Source organism: Ascidiella aspersa, chromosome 4, assembly GCF_963924565.1.
Source record: "Ascidiella aspersa chromosome 4, kaAscAspe10.2, whole genome shotgun sequence".
NCBI lineage: Eukaryota > Metazoa > Chordata > Ascidiacea > Phlebobranchia > Ascidiidae > Ascidiella > Ascidiella aspersa.
In genome coordinates this window covers 29,794,989-29,819,321 of record NC_139450.1, presented here as the reverse complement: position 1 = coordinate 29,819,321, position 24,333 = coordinate 29,794,989, and the positions used below count along the sequence as shown (strand labels likewise).

The window sequence follows — 24,333 nt, the reverse complement described above, 5'->3', positions numbered from 1 at the left end:
TGCCGATCAAGCGGCTGCTGGACTCGGCGCGGCCTACGGCGCCCAAGACGCCGGCGTCGCTGTCGACGGTGGCAGAAAGGGCGGCAAGAAGTCCAAGACCATTTACCAGCTCGGCGACACTGTAATTGGCAGTGGAGCTGCAGCTGGCGCTCTAGCCGGCAATGGCCTCTATCGAGGACACTACGGCGGCCCAGCTTATAATGGAGCATTCGGACAGGGCAAGTCGGACATCGTCCTAGGAGGCGCTAGTTTCGAAACCGTGACTGGAGGTGACGGTTCGAGCGGCAGCGATGTTTTGCTCGCCAATGCGGCCGAAAATGCAGCCCTCGGAAAAGCGCTCGCTGCTAGCAAGCAAGGTAGCGACGTGTACGTCGGAGGCGAAGAAGACGGAGAGGACATGACCAAGACCTACTTTACTATGGGAGATACTGTGATTGGCGCTAATGCATTCGGAGGTGCGGCTGGCCACGGTCAGTATTACGGCGGCCCGGGTCAGTACTATGGAGGTGCTAAGGCCATGGGTGCTGCCGACTCGGGTATCGTCGTTGGCGGTCTCTCATTCGTGACGGAAGATTATGATGGCGACCATTACGACGGAGTTGTCAAGGCTGGCATGGCTGCCGATCAAGCGGCTGCTGGACTCGGCGCGGCCTACGGCGCCCAAGACGCCGGCGTCGCTGTCGACGGTGGCAGAAAGGGCGGCAAGAAGTCCAAGACCATTTACCAGCTCGGCGACACTGTAATTGGCAGTGGAGCTGCAGCTGGCGCTCTAGCCGGCAATGGCCTCTATCGAGGACACTACGGCGGCCCAGCTTATAATGGAGCATTCGGACAGGGCAAGTCGGACATCGTCCTAGGAGGCGCTAGTTTCGAAACCGTGACTGGAGGTGACGGTTCGACCGGCAGCGATGTTTTACTCGCCAATGCGGCCGAAAATGCAGCCCTCGGAAAAGCGCTCGCTGCTAGCAAGCAAGGTAGCGACGTGTACGTCGGAGGCGAAGAAGACGGAGAGGACATGACCAAGACCTACTTTACTATGGGAGATACTGTGATTGGCGCTAATGCATTCGGAGGTGCGGCTGGCCACGGTCAGTATTACGGCGGCCCGGGTCAGTACTATGGAGGTGCTAAGGCCATGGGTGCTGCCGACTCGGGTATCGTCGTTGGCGGTCTCTCATTCGTGACGGAAGATTATGATGGCGACCATTACGACGGAGTTGTCAAGGCTGGTATGGCTGCCGATCAAGCGGCTGCTGGACTCGGCGCGGCCTACGGCGCCCAAGACGCCGGCGTCGCTGTCGACGGTGGCAGAAAGGGCGGCAAGAAGTCCAAGACCATTTACCAGCTCGGCGACACTGTAATTGGCAGTGGAGCTGCAGCTGGCGCTCTAGCCGGCAATGGCCTCTATCGAGGACACTACGGCGGCCCAGCTTATAATGGAGCATTCGGACAGGGCAAGTCGGACATCGTCCTAGGAGGCGCTAGTTTCGAAACCGTGACTGGAGGTGACGGTTCGACCGGCAGCGATGTTTTGCTCGCCAATGCGGCCGAAAATGCAGCCCTCGGAAAAGCGCTCGCTGCTAGCAAGCAAGGTAGCGACGTGTACGTCGGAGGCGAAGAAGACGGAGAGGACATGACCAAGACCTACTTTACTATGGGAGATACTGTGATTGGCGCTAATGCATTCGGAGGTGCGGCTGGCCACGGTCAGTATTACGGCGGCCCGGGTCAGTACTATGGAGGTGCTAAGGCCATGGGTGCTGCCGACTCGGGTATCGTCGTTGGCGGTCTCTCATTCGTGACGGAAGATTATGATGGCGACCATTACGACGGAGTTGTCAAGGCTGGCATGGCTGCCGATCAAGCGGCTGCTGGACTCGGCGCGGCCTACGGCGCCCAAGACGCCGGCGTCGCTGTCGACGGTGGCAGAAAGGGCGGCAAGAAGTCCAAGACCATTTACCAGCTCGGCGACACTGTAATTGGCAGTGGAGCTGCAGCTGGCGCTCTAGCCGGCAATGGCCTCTATCGAGGACACTACGGCGGCCCAGCTTATAATGGAGCATTCGGACAGGGCAAGTCGGACATCGTCCTAGGAGGCGCTAGTTTCGAAACCGTGACTGGAGGTGACGGTTCGACCGGCAGCGATGTTTTGCTCGCCAATGCGGCCGAAAATGCAGCCCTCGGAAAAGCGCTCGCTGCTAGCAAGCAAGGTAGCGACGTGTACGTCGGAGGCGAAGAAGACGGAGAGGACATGACCAAGACCTACTTTACTATGGGAGATACTGTGATTGGCGCTAATGCATTCGGAGGTGCGGCTGGCCACGGTCAGTATTACGGCGGCCCGGGTCAGTACTATGGAGGTGCTAAGGCCATGGGTGCTGCCGACTCGGGTATCGTCGTTGGCGGTCTCTCATTCGTGACGGAAGATTATGATGGCGACCATTACGACGGAGTTGTCAAGGCTGGCATGGCTGCCGATCAAGCGGCTGCTGGACTCGGCGCGGCCTACGGCGCCCAAGACGCCGGCGTCGCTGTCGACGGTGGCAGAAAGGGCGGCAAGAAGTCCAAGACCATTTACCAGCTCGGCGACACTGTAATTGGCAGTGGAGCTGCAGCTGGCGCTCTAGCCGGCAATGGCCTCTATCGAGGACACTACGGCGGCCCAGCTTATAATGGAGCATTCGGACAGGGCAAGTCGGACATCGTCCTAGGAGGCGCTAGTTTCGAAACCGTGACTGGAGGTGACGGTTCGACCGGCAGCGATGTTTTGCTCGCCAATGCGGCCGAAAATGCAGCCCTCGGAAAAGCGCTCGCTGCTAGCAAGCAAGGTAGCGACGTGTACGTCGGAGGCGAAGAAGACGGAGAGGACATGACCAAGACCTACTTTACTATGGGAGATACTGTGATTGGCGCTAATGCATTCGGAGGTGCGGCTGGCCACGGTCAGTATTACGGCGGCCCGGGTCAGTACTATGGAGGTGCTAAGGCCATGGGTGCTGCCGACTCGGGTATCGTCGTTGGCGGTCTCTCATTCGTGACGGAAGATTATGATGGCGACCATTACGACGGAGTTGTCAAGGCTGGCATGGCTGCCGATCAAGCGGCTGCTGGACTCGGCGCGGCCTACGGCGCCCAAGACGCCGGCGTCGCTGTCGACGGTGGCAGAAAGGGCGGCAAGAAGTCCAAGACCATTTACCAGCTCGGCGACACTGTAATTGGCAGTGGAGCTGCAGCTGGCGCTCTAGCCGGCAATGGCCTCTATCGAGGACACTACGGCGGCCCAGCTTATAATGGAGCATTCGGACAGGGCAAGTCGGACATCGTCCTAGGAGGCGCTAGTTTCGAAACCGTGACTGGAGGTGACGGTTCGACCGGCAGCGATGTTTTGCTCGCCAATGCGGCCGAAAATGCAGCCCTCGGAAAAGCGCTCGCTGCTAGCAAGCAAGGTAGCGACGTGTACGTCGGAGGCGAAGAAGACGGAGAGGACATGACCAAGACCTACTTTACTATGGGAGATACTGTGATTGGCGCTAATGCATTCGGAGGTGCGGCTGGCCACGGTCAGTATTACGGCGGCCCGGGTCAGTACTATGGAGGTGCTAAGGCCATGGGTGCTGCCGACTCGGGTATCGTCGTTGGCGGTCTCTCATTCGTGACGGAAGATTATGATGGCGACCATTACGACGGAGTTGTCAAGGCTGGCATGGCTGCCGATCAAGCGGCTGCTGGACTCGGCGCGGCCTACGGCGCCCAAGACGCCGGCGTCGCTGTCGACGGTGGCAGAAAGGGCGGCAAGAAGTCCAAGACCATTTACCAGCTCGGCGACACTGTAATTGGCAGTGGAGCTGCAGCTGGCGCTCTAGCCGGCAATGGCCTATATCGAGGACACTACGGCGGCCCAGCTTATAATGGAGCATTCGGACAGGGCAAGTCGGACATCGTCCTAGGAGGCGCTAGTTTCGAAACCGTGACTGGAGGTGACGGTTCGACCGGCAGCGATGTTTTGCTCGCCAATGCGGCCGAAAATGCAGCCCTCGGAAAAGCGCTCGCTGCTAGCAAGCAAGGTAGCGACGTGTACGTCGGAGGCGAAGAAGACGGAGAGGACATGACCAAGACCTACTTTACTATGGGAGATACTGTGATTGGCGCTAATGCATTCGGAGGTGCGGCTGGCCACGGTCAGTATTACGGCGGCCCGGGTCAGTACTATGGAGGTGCTAAGGCCATGGGTGCTGCCGACTCGGGTATCGTCGTTGGCGGTCTCTCATTCGTGACGGAAGATTATGATGGCGACCATTACGACGGAGTTGTCAAGGCTGGCATGGCTGCCGATCAAGCGGCTGCTGGACTCGGCGCGGCCTACGGCGCCCAAGACGCCGGCGTCGCTGTCGACGGTGGCAGAAAGGGCGGCAAGAAGTCCAAGACCATTTACCAGCTCGGCGACACTGTAATTGGCAGTGGAGCTGCAGCTGGCGCTTTAGCCGGCAATGGCCTCTATCGAGGACACTACGGCGGCCCAGCTTATAATGGAGCATTCGGACAGGGCAAGTCGGACATCGTCCTAGGAGGCGCTAGTTTCGAAACCGTGACTGGAGGTGACGGTTCGACCGGCAGCGATGTTTTGCTCGCCAATGCGGCCGAAAATGCAGCCCTCGGAAAAGCGCTCGCTGCTAGCAAGCAAGGTAGCGACGTGTACGTCGGAGGCGAAGAAGACGGAGAGGACATGACCAAGACCTACTTTACTATGGGAGATACTGTGATTGGCGCTAATGCATTCGGAGGTGCGGCTGGCCACGGTCAGTATTACGGCGGCCCGGGTCAGTACTATGGAGGTGCTAAGGCCATGGGTGCTGCCGACTCGGGTATCGTCGTTGGCGGTCTCTCATTCGTGACGGAAGATTATGATGGCGACCATTACGACGGAGTTGTCAAGGCTGGCATGGCTGCCGATCAAGCGGCTGCTGGACTCGGCGCGGCCTACGGCGCCCAAGACGCCGGCGTCGCTGTCGACGGTGGCAGAAAGGGCGGCAAGAAGTCCAAGACCATTTACCAGCTCGGCGACACTGTAATTGGCAGTGGAGCTGCAGCTGGCGCTCTAGCCGGCAATGGCCTCTATCGAGGACACTACGGCGGCCCAGCTTATAATGGAGCATTCGGACAGGGCAAGTCGGACATCGTCCTAGGAGGCGCTAGTTTCGAAACCGTGACTGGAGGTGACGGTTCGACCGGCAGCGATGTTTTGCTCGCCAATGCGGCCGAAAATGCAGCCCTCGGAAAAGCGCTCGCTGCTAGCAAGCAAGGTAGCGACGTGTACGTCGGAGGCGAAGAAGACGGAGAGGACATGACCAAGACCTACTTTACTATGGGAGATACTGTGATTGGCGCTAATGCATTCGGAGGTGCGGCTGGCCACGGTCAGTATTACGGCGGCCCGGGTCAGTACTATGGAGGTGCTAAGGCCATGGGTGCTGCCGACTCGGGTATCGTCGTTGGCGGTCTCTCATTCGTGACGGAAGATTATGATGGCGACCATTACGACGGAGTTGTCAAGGCTGGCATGGCTGCCGATCAAGCGGCTGCTGGACTCGGCGCGGCCTACGGCGCCCAAGACGCCGGCGTCGCTGTCGACGGTGGCAGAAAGGGCGGCAAGAAGTCCAAGACCATTTACCAGCTCGGCGACACTGTAATTGGCAGTGGAGCTGCAGCTGGCGCTCTAGCCGGCAATGGCCTCTATCGAGGACACTACGGCGGCCCAGCTTATAATGGAGCATTCGGACAGGGCAAGTCGGACATCGTCCTAGGAGGCGCTAGTTTCGAAACCGTGACTGGAGGTGACGGTTCGACCGGCAGCGATGTTTTGCTCGCCAATGCGGCCGAAAATGCAGCCCTCGGAAAAGCGCTCGCTGCTAGCAAGCAAGGTAGCGACGTGTACGTCGGAGGCGAAGAAGACGGAGAGGACATGACCAAGACCTACTTTACTATGGGAGATACTGTGATTGGCGCTAATGCATTCGGAGGTGCGGCTGGCCACGGTCAGTATTACGGCGGCCCGGGTCAGTACTATGGAGGTGCTAAGGCCATGGGTGCTGCCGACTCGGGTATCGTCGTTGGCGGTCTCTCATTCGTGACGGAAGATTATGATGGCGACCATTACGACGGAGTTGTCAAGGCTGGCATGGCTGCCGATCAAGCGGCTGCTGGACTCGGCGCGGCCTACGGCGCCCAAGACGCCGGCGTCGCTGTCGACGGTGGCAGAAAGGGCGGCAAGAAGTCCAAGACCATTTACCAGCTCGGCGACACTGTAATTGGCAGTGGAGCTGCAGCTGGCGCTCTAGCCGGCAATGGCCTCTATCGAGGACACTACGGCGGCCCAGCTTATAATGGAGCATTCGGACAGGGCAAGTCGGACATCGTCCTAGGAGGCGCTAGTTTCGAAACCGTGACTGGAGGTGACGGTTCGACCGGCAGCGATGTTTTGCTCGCCAATGCGGCCGAAAATGCAGCCCTCGGAAAAGCGCTCGCTGCTAGCAAGCAAGGTAGCGACGTGTACGTCGGAGGCGAAGAAGACGGAGAGGACATGACCAAGACCTACTTTACTATGGGAGATACTGTGATTGGCGCTAATGCATTCGGAGGTGCGGCTGGCCACGGTCAGTATTACGGCGGCCCGGGTCAGTACTATGGAGGTGCTAAGGCCATGGGTGCTGCCGACTCGGGTATCGTCGTTGGCGGTCTCTCATTCGTGACGGAAGATTATGATGGCGACCATTACGACGGAGTTGTCAAGGCTGGCATGGCTGCCGATCAAGCGGCTGCTGGACTCGGCGCGGCCTACGGCGCCCAAGACGCCGGCGTCGCTGTCGACGGTGGCAGAAAGGGCGGCAAGAAGTCCAAGACCATTTACCAGCTCGGCGACACTGTAATTGGCAGTGGAGCTGCAGCTGGCGCTCTAGCCGGCAATGGCCTCTATCGAGGACACTACGGCGGCCCAGCTTATAATGGAGCATTCGGACAGGGCAAGTCGGACATCGTCCTAGGAGGCGCTAGTTTCGAAACCGTGACTGGAGGTGACGGTTCGACCGGCAGCGATGTTTTGCTCGCCAATGCGGCCGAAAATGCAGCCCTCGGAAAAGCGCTCGCTGCTAGCAAGCAAGGTAGCGACGTGTACGTCGGAGGCGAAGAAGACGGAGAGGACATGACCAAGACCTACTTTACTATGGGAGATACTGTGATTGGCGCTAATGCATTCGGAGGTGCGGCTGGCCACGGTCAGTATTACGGCGGCCCGGGTCAGTACTATGGAGGTGCTAAGGCCATGGGTGCTGCCGACTCGGGTATCGTCGTTGGCGGTCTCTCATTCGTGACGGAAGATTATGATGGCGACCATTACGACGGAGTTGTCAAGGCTGGCATGGCTGCCGATCAAGCGGCTGCTGGACTCGGCGCGGCCTACGGCGCCCAAGACGCCGGCGTCGCTGTCGACGGTGGCAGAAAGGGCGGCAAGAAGTCCAAGACCATTTACCAGCTCGGCGACACTGTAATTGGCAGTGGAGCTGCAGCTGGCGCTCTAGCCGGCAATGGCCTATATCGAGGACACTACGGCGGCCCAGCTTATAATGGAGCATTCGGACAGGGCAAGTCGGACATCGTCCTAGGAGGCGCTAGTTTCGAAACCGTGACTGGAGGTGACGGTTCGACCGGCAGCGATGTTTTGCTCGCCAATGCGGCCGAAAATGCAGCCCTCGGAAAAGCGCTCGCTGCTAGCAAGCAAGGTAGCGACGTGTACGTCGGAGGCGAAGAAGACGGAGAGGACATGACCAAGACCTACTTTACTATGGGAGATACTGTGATTGGCGCTAATGCATTCGGAGGTGCGGCTGGCCACGGTCAGTATTACGGCGGCCCGGGTCAGTACTATGGAGGTGCTAAGGCCATGGGTGCTGCCGACTCGGGTATCGTCGTTGGCGGTCTCTCATTCGTGACGGAAGATTATGATGGCGACCATTACGACGGAGTTGTCAAGGCTGGCATGGCTGCCGATCAAGCGGCTGCTGGACTCGGCGCGGCCTACGGCGCCCAAGACGCCGGCGTCGCTGTCGACGGTGGCAGAAAGGGCGGCAAGAAGTCCAAGACCATTTACCAGCTCGGCGACACTGTAATTGGCAGTGGAGCTGCAGCTGGCGCTTTAGCCGGCAATGGCCTCTATCGAGGACACTACGGCGGCCCAGCTTATAATGGAGCATTCGGACAGGGCAAGTCGGACATCGTCCTAGGAGGCGCTAGTTTCGAAACCGTGACTGGAGGTGACGGTTCGACCGGCAGCGATGTTTTGCTCGCCAATGCGGCCGAAAATGCAGCCCTCGGAAAAGCGCTCGCTGCTAGCAAGCAAGGTAGCGACGTGTACGTCGGAGGCGAAGAAGACGGAGAGGACATGACCAAGACCTACTTTACTATGGGAGATACTGTGATTGGCGCTAATGCATTCGGAGGTGCGGCTGGCCACGGTCAGTATTACGGCGGCCCGGGTCAGTACTATGGAGGTGCTAAGGCCATGGGTGCTGCCGACTCGGGTATCGTCGTTGGCGGTCTCTCATTCGTGACGGAAGATTATGATGGCGACCATTACGACGGAGTTGTCAAGGCTGGCATGGCTGCCGATCAAGCGGCTGCTGGACTCGGCGCGGCCTACGGCGCCCAAGACGCCGGCGTCGCTGTCGACGGTGGCAGAAAGGGCGGCAAGAAGTCCAAGACCATTTACCAGCTCGGCGACACTGTAATTGGCAGTGGAGCTGCAGCTGGCGCTCTAGCCGGCAATGGCCTCTATCGAGGACACTACGGCGGCCCAGCTTATAATGGAGCATTCGGACAGGGCAAGTCGGACATCGTCCTAGGAGGCGCTAGTTTCGAAACCGTGACTGGAGGTGACGGTTCGACCGGCAGCGATGTTTTGCTCGCCAATGCGGCCGAAAATGCAGCCCTCGGAAAAGCGCTCGCTGCTAGCAAGCAAGGTAGCGACGTGTACGTCGGAGGCGAAGAAGACGGAGAGGACATGACCAAGACCTACTTTACTATGGGAGATACTGTGGTTGGCGCTAATGCATTCGGAGGTGCGGCTGGCCACGGTCAGTATTACGGCGGCCCGGGTCAGTACTATGGAGGTGCTAAGGCCATGGGTGCTGCCGACTCGGGTATCGTCGTTGGCGGTCTCTCATTCGTGACGGAAGATTATGATGGCGACCATTACGACGGAGTTGTCAAGGCTGGCATGGCTGCCGATCAAGCGGCTGCTGGACTCGGCGCGGCCTACGGCGCCCAAGACGCCGGCGTCGCTCTCGACGGTGGCAGAAAGGGCGGCAAGAAGTCCAAGACCATTTACCAGCTCGGCGACACTGTAATTGGCAGTGGAGCTGCAGCTGGCGCTCTAGCCGGCAATGGCCTCTATCGAGGACACTACGGCGGCCCAGCTTATAATGGAGCATTCGGACAGGGCAAGTCGGACATCGTCCTAGGAGGCGCTAGTTTCGAAACCGTGACTGGAGGTGACGGTTCGACCGGCAGCGATGTTTTGCTCGCCAATGCGGCCGAAAATGCAGCCCTCGGAAAAGCGCTCGCTGCTAGCAAGCAAGGTAGCGACGTGTACGTCGGAGGCGAAGAAGACGGAGAGGACATGACCAAGACCTACTTTACTATGGGAGATACTGTGATTGGCGCTAATGCATTCGGAGGTGCGGCTGGCCACGGTCAGTATTACGGCGGCCCGGGTCAGTACTATGGAGGTGCTAAGGCCATGGGTGCTGCCGACTCGGGTATCGTCGTTGGCGGTCTCTCATTCGTGACCGAAGATTATGATGGCGACCATTACGACGGAGTTGTCAAGGCTGGCATGGCTGCCGATCAAGCGGCTGCTGGACTCGGCGCGGCCTACGGCGCCCAAGACGCCGGCGTCGCTGTCGACGGTGGCAGAAAGGGCGGCAAGAAGTCCAAGACCATTTACCAGCTCGGCGACACTGTAATTGGCAGTGGAGCTGCAGCTGGCGCTCTAGCCGGCAATGGCCTCTATCGAGGACACTACGGCGGCCCAGCTTATAATGGAGCATTCGGACAGGGCAAGTCGGACATCGTCCTAGGAGGCGCTAGTTTCGAAACCGTGACTGGAGGTGACGGTTCGACCGGCAGCGATGTTTTGCTCGCCAATGCGGCCGAAAATGCAGCCCTCGGAAAAGCGCTCGCTGCTAGCAAGCAAGGTAGCGACGTGTACGTCGGAGGCGAAGAAGACGGAGAGGACATGACCAAGACCTACTTTACTATGGGAGATACTGTGATTGGCGCTAATGCATTCGGAGGTGCGGCTGGCCACGGTCAGTATTACGGCGGCCCGGGTCAGTACTATGGAGGTGCTAAGGCCATGGGTGCTGCCGACTCGGGTATCGTCGTTGGCGGTCTCTCATTCGTGACGGAAGATTATGATGGCGACCATTACGACGGAGTTGTCAAGGCTGGCATGGCTGCCGATCAAGCGGCTGCTGGACTCGGCGCGGCCTACGGCGCCCAAGACGCCGGCGTCGCTGTCGACGGTGGCAGAAAGGGCGGCAAGAAGTCCAAGACCATTTACCAGCTCGGCGACACTGTAATTGGCAGTGGAGCTGCAGCTGGCGCTCTAGCCGGCAATGGCCTCTATCGAGGACACTACGGCGGCCCAGCTTATAATGGAGCATTCGGACAGGGCAAGTCGGACATCGTCCTAGGAGGCGCTAGTTTCGAAACCGTGACTGGAGGTGACGGTTCGACCGGCAGCGATGTTTTGCTCGCCAATGCGGCCGAAAATGCAGCCCTCGGAAAAGCGCTCGCTGCTAGCAAGCAAGGTAGCGACGTGTACGTCGGAGGCGAAGAAGACGGAGAGGACATGACCAAGACCTACTTTACTATGGGAGATACTGTGATTGGCGCTAATGCATTCGGAGGTGCGGCTGGCCACGGTCAGTATTACGGCGGCCCGGGTCAGTACTATGGAGGTGCTAAGGCCATGGGTGCTGCCGACTCGGGTATCGTCGTTGGCGGTCTCTCATTCGTGACGGAAGATTATGATGGCGACCATTACGACGGAGTTGTCAAGGCTGGCATGGCTGCCGATCAAGCGGCTGCTGGACTCGGCGCGGCCTACGGCGCCCAAGACGCCGGCGTCGCTGTCGACGGTGGCAGAAAGGGCGGCAAGAAGTCCAAGACCATTTACCAGCTCGGCGACACTGTAATTGGCAGTGGAGCTGCAGCTGGCGCTCTAGCCGGCAATGGCCTATATCGAGGACACTACGGCGGCCCAGCTTATAATGGAGCATTCGGACAGGGCAAGTCGGACATCGTCCTAGGAGGCGCTAGTTTCGAAACCGTGACTGGAGGTGACGGTTCGACCGGCAGCGATGTTTTGCTCGCCAATGCGGCCGAAAATGCAGCCCTCGGAAAAGCGCTCGCTGCTAGCAAGCAAGGTAGCGACGTGTACGTCGGAGGCGAAGAAGACGGAGAGGACATGACCAAGACCTACTTTACTATGGGAGATACTGTGATTGGCGCTAATGCATTCGGAGGTGCGGCTGGCCACGGTCAGTATTACGGCGGCCCGGGTCAGTACTATGGAGGTGCTAAGGCCATGGGTGCTGCCGACTCGGGTATCGTCGTTGGCGGTCTCTCATTCGTGACGGAAGATTATGATGGCGACCATTACGACGGAGTTGTCAAGGCTGGCATGGCTGCCGATCAAGCGGCTGCTGGACTCGGCGCGGCCTACGGCGCCCAAGACGCCGGCGTCGCTGTCGACGGTGGCAGAAAGGGCGGCAAGAAGTCCAAGACCATTTACCAGCTCGGCGACACTGTAATTGGCAGTGGAGCTGCAGCTGGCGCTCTAGCCGGCAATGGCCTCTATCGAGGACACTACGGCGGCCCAGCTTATAATGGAGCATTCGGACAGGGCAAGTCGGACATCGTCCTAGGAGGCGCTAGTTTCGAAACCGTGACTGGAGGTGACGGTTCGACCGGCAGCGATGTTTTGCTCGCCAATGCGGCCGAAAATGCAGCCCTCGGAAAAGCGCTCGCTGCTAGCAAGCAAGGTAGCGACGTGTACGTCGGAGGCGAAGAAGACGGAGAGGACATGACCAAGACCTACTTTACTATGGGAGATACTGTGATTGGCGCTAATGCATTCGGAGGTGCGGCTGGCCACGGTCAGTATTACGGCGGCCCGGGTCAGTACTATGGAGGTGCTAAGGCCATGGGTGCTGCCGACTCGGGTATCGTCGTTGGCGGTCTCTCATTCGTGACGGAAGATTATGATGGCGACCATTACGACGGAGTTGTCAAGGCTGGCATGGCTGCCGATCAAGCGGCTGCTGGACTCGGCGCGGCCTACGGCGCCCAAGACGCCGGCGTCGCTGTCGACGGTGGCAGAAAGGGCGGCAAGAAGTCCAAGACCATTTACCAGCTCGGCGACACTGTAATTGGCAGTGGAGCTGCAGCTGGCGCTCTAGCCGGCAATGGCCTCTATCGAGGACACTACGGCGGCCCAGCTTATAATGGAGCATTCGGACAGGGCAAGTCGGACATCGTCCTAGGAGGCGCTAGTTTCGAAACCGTGACTGGAGGTGACGGTTCGACCGGCAGCGATGTTTTGCTCGCCAATGCGGCCGAAAATGCAGCCCTCGGAAAAGCGCTCGCTGCTAGCAAGCAAGGTAGCGACGTGTACGTCGGAGGCGAAGAAGACGGAGAGGACATGACCAAGACCTACTTTACTATGGGAGATACTGTGATTGGCGCTAATGCATTCGGAGGTGCGGCTGGCCACGGTCAGTATTACGGCGGCCCGGGTCAGTACTATGGAGGTGCTAAGGCCATGGGTGCTGCCGACTCGGGTATCGTCGTTGGCGGTCTCTCATTCGTGACGGAAGATTATGATGGCGACCATTACGACGGAGTTGTCAAGGCTGGCATGGCTGCCGATCAAGCGGCTGCTGGACTCGGCGCGGCCTACGGCGCCCAAGACGCCGGCGTCGCTGTCGACGGTGGCAGAAAGGGCGGCAAGAAGTCCAAGACCATTTACCAGCTCGGCGACACTGTAATTGGCAGTGGAGCTGCAGCTGGCGCTCTAGCCGGCAATGGCCTCTATCGAGGACACTACGGCGGCCCAGCTTATAATGGAGCATTCGGACAGGGCAAGTCGGACATCGTCCTAGGAGGCGCTAGTTTCGAAACCGTGACTGGAGGTGACGGTTCGACCGGCAGCGATGTTTTGCTCGCCAATGCGGCCGAAAATGCAGCCCTCGGAAAAGCGCTCGCTGCTAGCAAGCAAGGTAGCGACGTGTACGTCGGAGGCGAAGAAGACGGAGAGGACATGACCAAGACCTACATTACTATGGGAGATACTGTGATTGGCGCTAATGCATTCGGAGGTGCGGCTGGCCACGGTCAGTATTACGGCGGCCCGGGTCAGTACTATGGAGGTGCTAAGGCCATGGGTGCTGCCGACTCGGGTATCGTCGTTGGCGGTCTCTCATTCGTGACGGAAGATTATGATGGCGACCATTACGACGGAGTTGTCAAGGCTGGCATGGCTGCCGATCAAGCGGCTGCTGGACTCGGCGCGGCCTACGGCGCCCAAGACGCCGGCGTCGCTGTCGACGGTGGCAGAAAGGGCGGCAAGAAGTCCAAGACCATTTACCAGCTCGGCGACACTGTAATTGGCAGTGGAGCTGCAGCTGGCGCTCTAGCCGGCAATGGCCTCTATCGAGGACACTACGGCGGCCCAGCTTATAATGGAGCATTCGGACAGGGCAAGTCGGACATCGTCCTAGGAGGCGCTAGTTTCAAAACCGTGACTGGAGGTGACGGTTCGACCGGCAGCGATGTTTTGCTCGCCAATGCGGCCGAAAATGCAGCCCTCGGAAAAGCGCTCGCTGCTAGCAAGCAAGGTAGCGACGTGTACGTCGGAGGCGAAGAAGACGGAGAGGACATGACCAAGACCTACTTTACTATGGGAGATACTGTGATTGGCGCTAATGCATTCGGAGGTGCGGCTGGCCACGGTCAGTATTACGGCGGCCCGGGTCAGTACTATGGAGGTGCTAAGGCCATGGGTGCTGCCGACTCGGGTATCGTCGTTGGCGGTCTCTCATTCGTGACGGAAGATTATGATGGCGACCATTACGACGGAGTTGTCAAGGCTGGCATGGCTGCCGATCAAGCGGCTGCTGGACTCGGCGCGGCCTACGGCGCCCAAGACGCCGGCGTCGCTGTCGACGGTGGCAGAAAGGGCGGCAAGAAGTCCAAGACCATTTACCAGCTCGGCGACACTGTAATTGGCAGTGGAGCTGCAGCTGGCGCTCTAGCCGGCAATGGCCTCTATCGAGGACACTACGGCGGCCCAGCTTATAATGGAGCATTCGGACAGGGCAAGTCGGACATCGTCCTAGGAGGCGCTAGTTTCGAAACCGTGACTGGAGGTGACGGTTCGACCGGCAGCGATGTTTTGCTCGCCAATGCGGCCGAAAATGCAGCCCTCGGAAAAGCGCTCGCTGCTAGCAAGCAAGGTAGCGACGTGTACGTCGGAGGCGAAGAAGACGGAGAGGACATGACCAAGACCTACTTTACTATGGGAGATACTGTGATTGGCGCTAATGCATTCGGAGGTGCGGCTGGCCACGGTCAGTATTACGGCGGCCCGGGTCAGTACTATGGAGGTGCTAAGGCCATGGGTGCTGCCGACTCGGGTATCGTCGTTGGCGGTCTCTCATTCGTGACGGAAGATTATGATGGCGACCATTACGACGGAGTTGTCAAGGCTGGCATGGCTGCCGATCAAGCGGCTGCTGGACTCGGCGCGGCCTACGGCGCCCAAGACGCCGGCGTCGCTGTCGACGGTGGCAGAAAGGGCGGCAAGAAGTCCAAGACCATTTACCAGCTCGGCGACACTGTAATTGGCAGTGGAGCTGCAGCTGGCGCTTTAGCCGGCAATGGCCTCTATCGAGGACACTACGGCGGCCCAGCTTATAATGGAGCATTCGGACAGGGCAAGTCGGACATCGTCCTAGGAGGCGCTAGTTTCGAAACCGTGACTGGAGGTGACGGTTCGACCGGCAGCGATGTTTTGCTCGCCAATGCGGCCGAAAATGCAGCCCTCGGAAAAGCGCTCGCTGCTAGCAAGCAAGGTAGCGACGTGTACGTCGGAGGCGAAGAAGACGGAGAGGACATGACCAAGACCTACTTTACTATGGGAGATACTGTGATTGGCGCTAATGCATTCGGAGGTGCGGCTGGCCACGGTCAGTATTACGGCGGCCCGGGTCAGTACTATGGAGGTGCTAAGGCCATGGGTGCTGCCGACTCGGGTATCGTCGTTGGCGGTCTCTCATTCGTGACGGAAGATTATGATGGCGACCATTACGACGGAGTTGTCAAGGCTGGCATGGCTGCCGATCAAGCGGCTGCTGGACTCGGCGCGGCCTACGGCGCCCAAGACGCCGGCGTCGCTGTCGACGGTGGCAGAAAGGGCGGCAAGAAGTCCAAGACCATTTACCAGCTCGGCGACACTGTAATTGGCAGTGGAGCTGCAGCTGGCGCTCTAGCCGGCAATGGCCTTTATCGAGGACACTACGGCGGCCCAGCTTATAATGGAGCATTCGGACAGGGCAAGTCGGACATCGTCCTAGGAGGCGCTAGTTTCGAAACCGTGACTGGAGGTGACGGTTCGACCGGCAGCGATGTTTTGCTCGCCAATGCGGCCGAAAATGCAGCCCTCGGAAAAGCGCTCGCTGCTAGCAAGCAAGGTAGCGACGTGTACGTCGGAGGCGAAGAAGACGGAGAGGACATGACCAAGACCTACTTTACTATGGGAGATACTGTGATTGGCGCTAATGCATTCGGAGGTGCGGCTGGCCACGGTCAGTATTACGGCGGCCCGGGTCAGTACTATGGAGGTGCTAAGGCCATGGGTGCTGCCGACTCGGGTATCGTCGTTGGCGGTCTCTCATTCGTGACGGAAGATTATGATGGCGACCATTACGACGGAGTTGTCAAGGCTGGCATGGCTGCCGATCAAGCGGCTGCTGGACTCGGCGCGGCCTACGGCGCCCAAGACGCCGGCGTCGCTGTCGACGGTGGCAGAAAGGGCGGCAAGAAGTCCAAGACCATTTACCAGCTCGGCGACACTGTAATTGGCAGTGGAGCTGCAGCTGGCGCTCTAGCCGGCAATGGCCTCTATCGAGGACACTACGGCGGCCCAGCTTATAATGGAGCATTCGGACAGGGCAAGTCGGACATCGTCCTAGGAGGCGCTAGTTTCGAAACCGTGACTGGAGGTGACGGTTCGACCGGCAGCGATGTTTTGCTCGCCAATGCGGCCGAAAATGCAGCCCTCGGAAAAGCGCTCGCTGCTAGCAAGCAAGGTAGCGACGTGTACGTCGGAGGCGAAGAAGACGGAGAGGACATGACCAAGACCTACTTTACTATGGGAGATACTGTGATTGGCGCTAATGCATTCGGAGGTGCGGCTGGCCACGGTCAGTATTACGGCGGCCCGGGTCAGTACTATGGAGGTGCTAAGGCCATGGGTGCTGCCGACTCGGGTATCGTCGTTGGCGGTCTCTCATTCGTGACGGAAGATTATGATGGCGACCATTACGACGGAGTTGTCAAGGCTGGCATGGCTGCCGATCAAGCGGCTGCTGGACTCGGCGCGGCCTACGGCGCCCAAGACGCCGGCGTCGCTGTCGACGGTGGCAGAAAGGGCGGCAAGAAGTCCAAGACCATTTACCAGCTCGGCGACACTGTAATTGGCAGTGGAGCTGCAGCTGGCGCTCTAGCCGGCAATGGCCTCTATCGAGGACACTACGGCGGCCCAGCTTATAATGGAGCATTCGGACAGGGCAAGTCGGACATCGTCCTAGGAGGCGCTAGTTTCGAAACCGTGACTGGAGGTGACGGTTCGACCGGCAGCGATGTTTTGCTCGCCAATGCGGCCGAAAATGCAGCCCTCGGAAAAGCGCTCGCTGCTAGCAAGCAAGGTAGCGACGTGTACGTCGGAGGCGAAGAAGACGGAGAGGACATGACCAAGACCTACTTTACTATGGGAGATACTGTGATTGGCGCTAATGCATTCGGAGGTGCGGCTGGCCACGGTCAGTATTACGGCGGCCCGGGTCAGTACTATGGAGGTGCTAAGGCCATGGGTGCTGCCGACTCGGGTATCGTCGTTGGCGGTCTCTCATTCGTGACGGAAGATTATGATGGCGACCATTACGACGGAGTTGTCAAGGCTGGCATGGCTGCCGATCAAGCGGCTGCTGGACTCGGCGCGGCCTACGGCGCCCAAGACGCCGGCGTCGCTGTCGACGGTGGCAGAAAGGGCGGCAAGAAGTCCAAGACCATTTACCAGCTCGGCGACACTGTAATTGGCAGTGGAGCTGCAGCTGGCGCTCTAGCCGGCAATGGCCTCTATCGAGGACACTACGGCGGCCCAGCTTATAATGGAGCATTCGGACAGGGCAAGTCGGACATCGTCCTAGGAGGCGCTAGTTTCGAAACCGTGACTGGAGGTGACGGTTCGACCGGCAGCGATGTTTTGCTCGCCAATGCGGCCGAAAATGCAGCCCTCGGAAAAGCGCTCGCTGCTAGCAAGCAAGGTAGCGACGTGTACGTCGGAGGCGAAGAAGACGGAGAGGACATGACCAAGACCTACTTTACTATGGGAGATACTGTGATTGGCGCTAATGCATTCGGAGGTGCGGCTGGCCACGGTCAGTATTACGGCGGCCCGGGTCAGTACTATGGAGGTGCTAAGGCCATGGGTGCTGCCGACTCGGGTATCGTCGTTGGCGGTCTCTCATTCGTGACGGAAGATTATGATGGCGACCATTACGACGGAGTTGTCAAGGCTGGCATGGCTGCCGATCAAGCGGCTGCTGGACTCGGCGCGGCCTACGGCGCCCAAGACGCCGGCGTCGCTGTCGACGGTGGCAGAAAGGGCGGCAAGAAGTCCAAGACCATTTACCAGCTCGGCGACACTGTAATTGGCAGTGGAGCTGCAGCTGGCGCTCTAGCCGGCAATGGCCTCTATCGAGGACACTACGGCGGCCCAGCTTATAATGGAGCATTCGGACAGGGCAAGTCGGACATCGTCCTAGGAGGCGCTAGTTTCGAAACCGTGACTGGAGGTGACGGTTCGACCGGCAGCGATGTTTTGCTCGCCAATGCGGCCGAAAATGCAGCCCTCGGAAAAGCGCTCGCTGCTAGCAAGCAAGGTAGCGACGTGTACGTCGGAGGCGAAGAAGACGGAGAGGACATGACCAAGACCTACTTTACTATGGGAGATACTGTGATTGGCGCTAATGCATTCGGAGGTGCGGCTGGCCACGGTCAGTATTACGGCGGCCCGGGTCAGTACTATGGAGGTGCTAAGGCCATGGGTGCTGCCGACTCGGGTATCGTCGTTGGCGGTCTCTCATTCGTGACGGAAGATTATGATGGCGACCATTACGACGGAGTTGTCAAGGCTGGCATGGCTGCCGATCAAGCGGCTGCTGGACTCGGCGCGGCCTACGGCGCCCAAGACGCCGGCGTCGCTGTCGACGGTGGCAGAAAGGGCGGCAAGAAGTCCAAGACCATTTACCAGCTCGGCGACACTGTAATTGGCAGTGGAGCTGCAGCTGGCGCTCTAGCCGGCAATGGCCTCTATCGAGGACACTACGGCGGCCCAGCTTATAATGGAGCATTCGGACAGGGCAAGTCGGACATCGTCCTAGGAGGCGCTAGTTTCGAAACCGTGACTGGAGGTGACGGTTCGACCGGCAGCGATGTTTTGCTCGCCAATGCGGCCGAAAATGCAGCCCTCGGAAAAGCGCTCGCTGCTAGCAAGCAAGGTAGCGACGTGTACGTCGGAGGCGAAGAAGACGGAGAGGACATGACCAAGACCTACTTTACTATGGGAGATACTGTGATTGGCGCTAATGCATTCGGAGGTGCGGCTGGCCACGGTCAGTATTACGGCGGCCCGGGTCAGTACTATGGAGGTGCTAAGGCCATGGGTGCTGCCGACTCGGGTATCGTCGTTGGCGGTCTCTCATTCGTGACGGAAGATTATGATGGCGACCATTACGACGGAGTTGTCAAGGCTGGCATGGCTGCCGATCAAGCGGCTGCTGGACTCGGCGCGGCCTACGGCGCCCAAGACGCCGGCGTCGCTGTCGACGGTGGCAGAAAGGGCGGCAAGAAGTCCAAGACCATTTACCAGCTCGGCGACACTGTAATTGGCAGTGGAGCTGCAGCTGGCGCTCTAGCCGGCAACGGCCTCTATCGAGGACACTACGGCGGCCCAGCTTATAATGGAGCATTCGGACAGGGCAAGTCGGACATCGTCCTAGGAGGCGCTAGTTTCGAAACCGTGACTGGAGGTGACGGTTCGACCGGCAGCGATGTTTTGCTCGCCAATGCGGCCGAAAATGCAGCCCTCGGAAAAGCGCTCGCTGCTAGCAAGCAAGGTAGCGACGTGTACGTCGGAGGCGAAGAAGACGGAGAGGACATGACCAAGACCTACTTTACTATGGGAGATACTGTGATTGGCGCTAATGCATTCGGAGGTGCGGCTGGCCACGGTCAGTATTACGGCGGCCCGGGTCAGTACTATGGAGGTGCTAAGGCCATGGGTGCTGCCGACTCGGGTATCGTCGTTGGCGGTCTCTCATTCGTGACGGAAGATTATGATGGCGACCATTACGACGGAGTTGTCAAGGCTGGCATGGCTGCCGATCAAGCGGCTGCTGGACTCGGCGCGGCCTACGGCGCCCAAGACGCCGGCGTCGCTGTCGACGGTGGCAGAAAGGGCGGCAAGAAGTCCAAGACCATTTACCAGCTCGGCGACACTGTAATTGGCAGTGGAGCTGCAGCTGGCGCTCTAGCCGGCAATGGCCTCTATCGAGGACACTACGGCGGCCCAGCTTATAATGGAGCATTCGGACAGGGCAAGTCGGACATCGTCCTAGGAGGCGCTAGTTTCGAAACCGTGACTGGAGGTGACGGTTCGACCGGCAGCGATGTTTTGCTCGCCAATGCGGCCGAAAATGCAGCCCTCGGAAAAGCGCTCGCTGCTAGCAAGCAAGGTAGCGACGTGTACGTCGGAGGCGAAGAAGACGGAGAGGACATGACCAAGACCTACTTTACTATGGGAGATACTGTGATTGGCGCTAATGCATTCGGAGGTGCGGCTGGCCACGGTCAGTATTACGGCGGCCCGGGTCAGTACTATGGAGGTGCTAAGGCCATGGGTGCTGCCGACTCGGGTATCGTCGTTGGCGGTCTCTCATTCGTGACGGAAGATTATGATGGTGACCATTACGACGGAGTTGTCAAGGCTGGCATGGCTGCCGATCAAGCGGCTGCTGGACTCGGCGCGGCCTACGGCGCCCAAGACGCCGGCGTCGCTGTCGACGGTGGCAGAAAGGGCGGCAAGAAGTCCAAGACCATTTACCAGCTCGGCGACACTGTAATTGGCAGTGGAGCTGCAGCTGGCGCTCTAGCCGGCAATGGCCTCTATCGAGGACACTACGGCGGCCCAGCTTATAATGGAGCATTCGGACAGGGCAAGTCGGACATCGTCCTAGGAGGCGCTAGTTTCGAAACCGTGACTGGAGGTGACGGTTCGACCGGCAGCGATGTTTTGCTCGCCAATGCGGCCGAAAATGCAGCCCTTGGAAAAGCGCTCGCTGCTAGCAAGCAAGGTAGCGACGTGTACGTCGGAGGCGAAGAAGACGGAGAGGACATAACCAAGACCTACTTTACTATGGGAGATACTGTGATTGGCGCTAATGCATTCGGAGGTGCGGCTGGCCACGGTCAGTATTACGGCGGCCCGGGTCAGTACTATGGAGGTGCTAAGGCCATGGGTGCTGCCGACTCGGGTATCGTCATTGGCGGTCTCTCATTCGTGACGGAAGATTATGATGGCGACCATTCCGACGGAGTTGTCAAGGCTGGCATGGCTGCCGATCAAGCGGCTGCTGGACTCGGCGCGGCCTACGGCGCCCAAGACGCCGGCGTCGCTGTCGACGGTGGCAGAAAGGGCGGCAAGAAGTCCAAGACCATTTACCAGCACGGCGACACTGTAATTGGCAGTGGCGCTGCAGCTGGCGCTCTAGCCGGCAATGGCCTCTATCGAGGACACTACGGCGGCCCAGCTTATAATGGAGCATTCGGACAGGGCAAGTCGGACATCGTCCTAGGAGGCGCTAGTTTCGAAACCGTGACTGGAGGTGACGGTTCGACTGGCAGCGATGTTTTGCTCGCCAATGCGGCCGAAAATGCAGCCCTCGGAACCGGAAATGCTGGAGGAAGTATCCTACATGATGGTGACATTTCTGAATCTCCGTCATGTGTTGATGAAAATGGAGTTTCTCGTTCTTTTGGAGAGACGTGGTATGAATTTGGCGACCCATGCTCACTCTGTTCCTGCACCGGTTGGACCGACATCAAGTTCGTCTGATTTTTCTGTTTTTAGTCTTATTTTTCTGTTCAAAACTGATTTTCTGTTCAAGTTTTTTTATTTTAAGTTTTTTTTAGGTTTTTTTTCTAATTGCTAGGTATTTGAAAATGTTTGTAGTTTTCAAGTTTATAGAGCTCTTCTGGCAAATGTAATTTGTAGTTTTGTTTACCACCTTCCCTACTATTCTTGATTGGTATTTTTATTCAAAATGGTGTGTTTTGAAAAATGTTGGTAAAAAAGAATAAAAAACAAAATCAGAATCATTATCATAATTACAAGCAATAACTATCCGAGTAACAGGTTTACCGGTTAAGGTTTGTTTACTAAAACTATCTGGCTTATTTACTTGCTTTGTAAAGCTTTTCTTTCAAGGCTATCCCGGCTGCCATCAATCCTCAACGTTTTTGACCAGCGTTTTTTTCTAGGTGCGTGCCAAAGTCCTGTGACCCGATGCCTGTAGCCGGCGAGGGTCAGAAGGTGATCAGTGAGCGCACCGACGAGTGCTGCCTCACCTACCGTCTGGTAGATATCGACTGTGCTCCGGACGCGTGTCAATCGACAGCGCCGTGTTGCGAGCACTACGAGGACGTGCAGTTCCTTCCTGATAACGCCGCGGGCGACTGCTGCGGAACGTACGAGTGCGTCTGTAACCCGACCAAGTGCCCGGTCCTCGCCCAACTGCGCTGCCCCGCCGGTTCGCTGAACGCGCCGATTGACAAGCACGCTTGCTGCGCTGTTTCTAAGTGCGTAAGCGGCGGTTACGGAGCAGGCGCCGGGGTCGGCATAGGTGCCGGTCTTCTCTCACCGGAATTCTTCTTCAGCTCGGTCAGAGGCGATTCAAACAAGAAGCCGAGTGGCATCGCGATCGGCCAGGCACAGCAGTCAGGCGTCGCCGGCCTAGGCGCTGCTGATTCAGCAGCCTCTAGCGGACTTTTGGTCGACGGCAATTCCGATTCCGGATCTAAATCTGTGGTTTCCTTTAGCGCCGGCGACGTGTCTCTTGGCGCGGGAGCTACTGCCCATTCCGGAGCAGCGCTCGCATCTGACTATGGCGCCTACACTGCTGGACGCCATAGCGCTCTCGCTGAGACCTATGCTAAGGCGCTCGCTTCCTCCGCTTCTGGCTACATGGACGGCTCGTGTCCAGGTGTCCACGACGCGTCCGCCTGTCCCAAGTGCGAAGCTGACCAGGTCTGCGACGGCCTAGCTTGCGTCTATCCTAGGGACTGTCCCTGCTTGACGGAATCCGGACGTAAAGCGGTGAGAACTGATTTTTCCGTCTGTGATTTGCTTAAAAGCAGGCGCACCCATACGCTACATAAGAAATTCTTTTAAAACGATTTTGTTCAAACGTGAAACAAATCATTTAACGTGCAAACTTGGGTCAACAGTAGAATAGATTAGCACTTTGTCTGTTTACTGAACGTGACGTCACAAAGTTACACCTTAACATGACGCCATCAAGAAGTAACTTTAAAAACACCACATACTTCGTTTATTTTATTACAGTTTAAGCTTTAGGTGGTGTTATATTGAATACAAAAGCTAAATTATGCAGATAATATTATATCGATGCGCACAAAGTGAAAAAACGCCTTCATTTAAGTTACCTAAACTTCCATCTCGGAAGTGCGATGAGACCCACGACGCCTTTGAAAACACCATTTACAAAATAGGCTTAGACATACTGGAAACACCATAAAAAAATTGGGAATTACATAGTTCAAATAGACAAAAAAAATCCAGTTGTGGAGGGCCATTTTGCCACGTGGCTTTTTATTAGTTTGTCTTTTTCATATGCTAAAAATATCGTGTTCCACCGGTCGTCAGTCAACAAAAACAAATGACTAAAGAGGTAAAGACATTGATACACTATCTACAACAATTCATTGTTTAAATGGACGTTTTCCTAATAGGTTAAAATTTTGTCAAAATAAATTATTTTTAGGTCAAAATTTGTCAAAGTTTTAATTTTTTACAATTTCACATTTTTAGGTCAAAAAATAATCGTCCTATTGATAAGTTATGTTAGTCGGGAGAACATTTTCTTACTGAATTTTATTGATAATAAATCTTTTGACAGCTTGTGTTCATTGATGATAGTTTGTTTGAGTTCAAACTGAATGTTAACAGTAATTGTTGTACTATAAAAATGACATTTTCGCTGTTTTATTCTTGAAAGAGGTCCGCCAATATTTTAAGAAAGCATAAGGGGTCAACAAGTTGAAAAAGTTTGAGAACCGTTCCTTTGAAACATTAGTCTTTACAGCAATCTTGCAGCAACTACAAATCCTACAGTGAAAGAAAACCATAGCATAACAACACAAAAGAATGGTCATTTTTTTTTCAAATTTATCCCTAATTTTTAAACATATTTAAAAACATTTATTGTGTTCTAGTGGTTGTGTTCTAGTGTTTTTTCACAAACATGATCTGTTAAGTAATTTTAAAGTTAGTTTGAAAAAAATAGCAGTGTTAGTGTTACCAGTAACAATATTGTTGTTCAAGTGATGTACATGGCGCTTGCTTGAGTGTTTGATTGACCCATAGAGTCTAACTAAGGTCATGGTAATCGGCAGGTAATTTAGTATAATAGAAATTAATCATATCACTTCACACTCACTGTATAGAACAGTTACCACAATTCTAAACAACTGGTTTTCATCAAAGTGAGTTCGTAAGAAATGCAAATATTAATCTTACCTTTTAGCCATTATTTCTCCAGGCAAATATGTGAAAAAAACATTCCATAGTGCCACAACTATTCTGCAACATTTTGAATAAAGTCATGGCTGTCATATAACCTTGGCCGATTTGTACGA

The 24,333-nt window shown here is 56.9% G+C and overlaps 1 protein-coding gene across 1 annotated transcript in view; it reads left to right on the top strand.

Moving 5' to 3' along the window:
- Positions 1 to 24,333, top strand: part of LOC146157394 (uncharacterized) — an 87,755-nt gene that overhangs the window by 48,512 nt on the left and 14,910 nt on the right. The window contains exon 4 of the mRNA XM_083388201.1: positions 21,937 to 22,771. Within this exon, the coding sequence (XP_083244327.1) occupies positions 21,937 to 22,771 (835 nt within the window). The remainder of the gene's footprint in view (positions 1 to 21,936; positions 22,772 to 24,333) is intronic.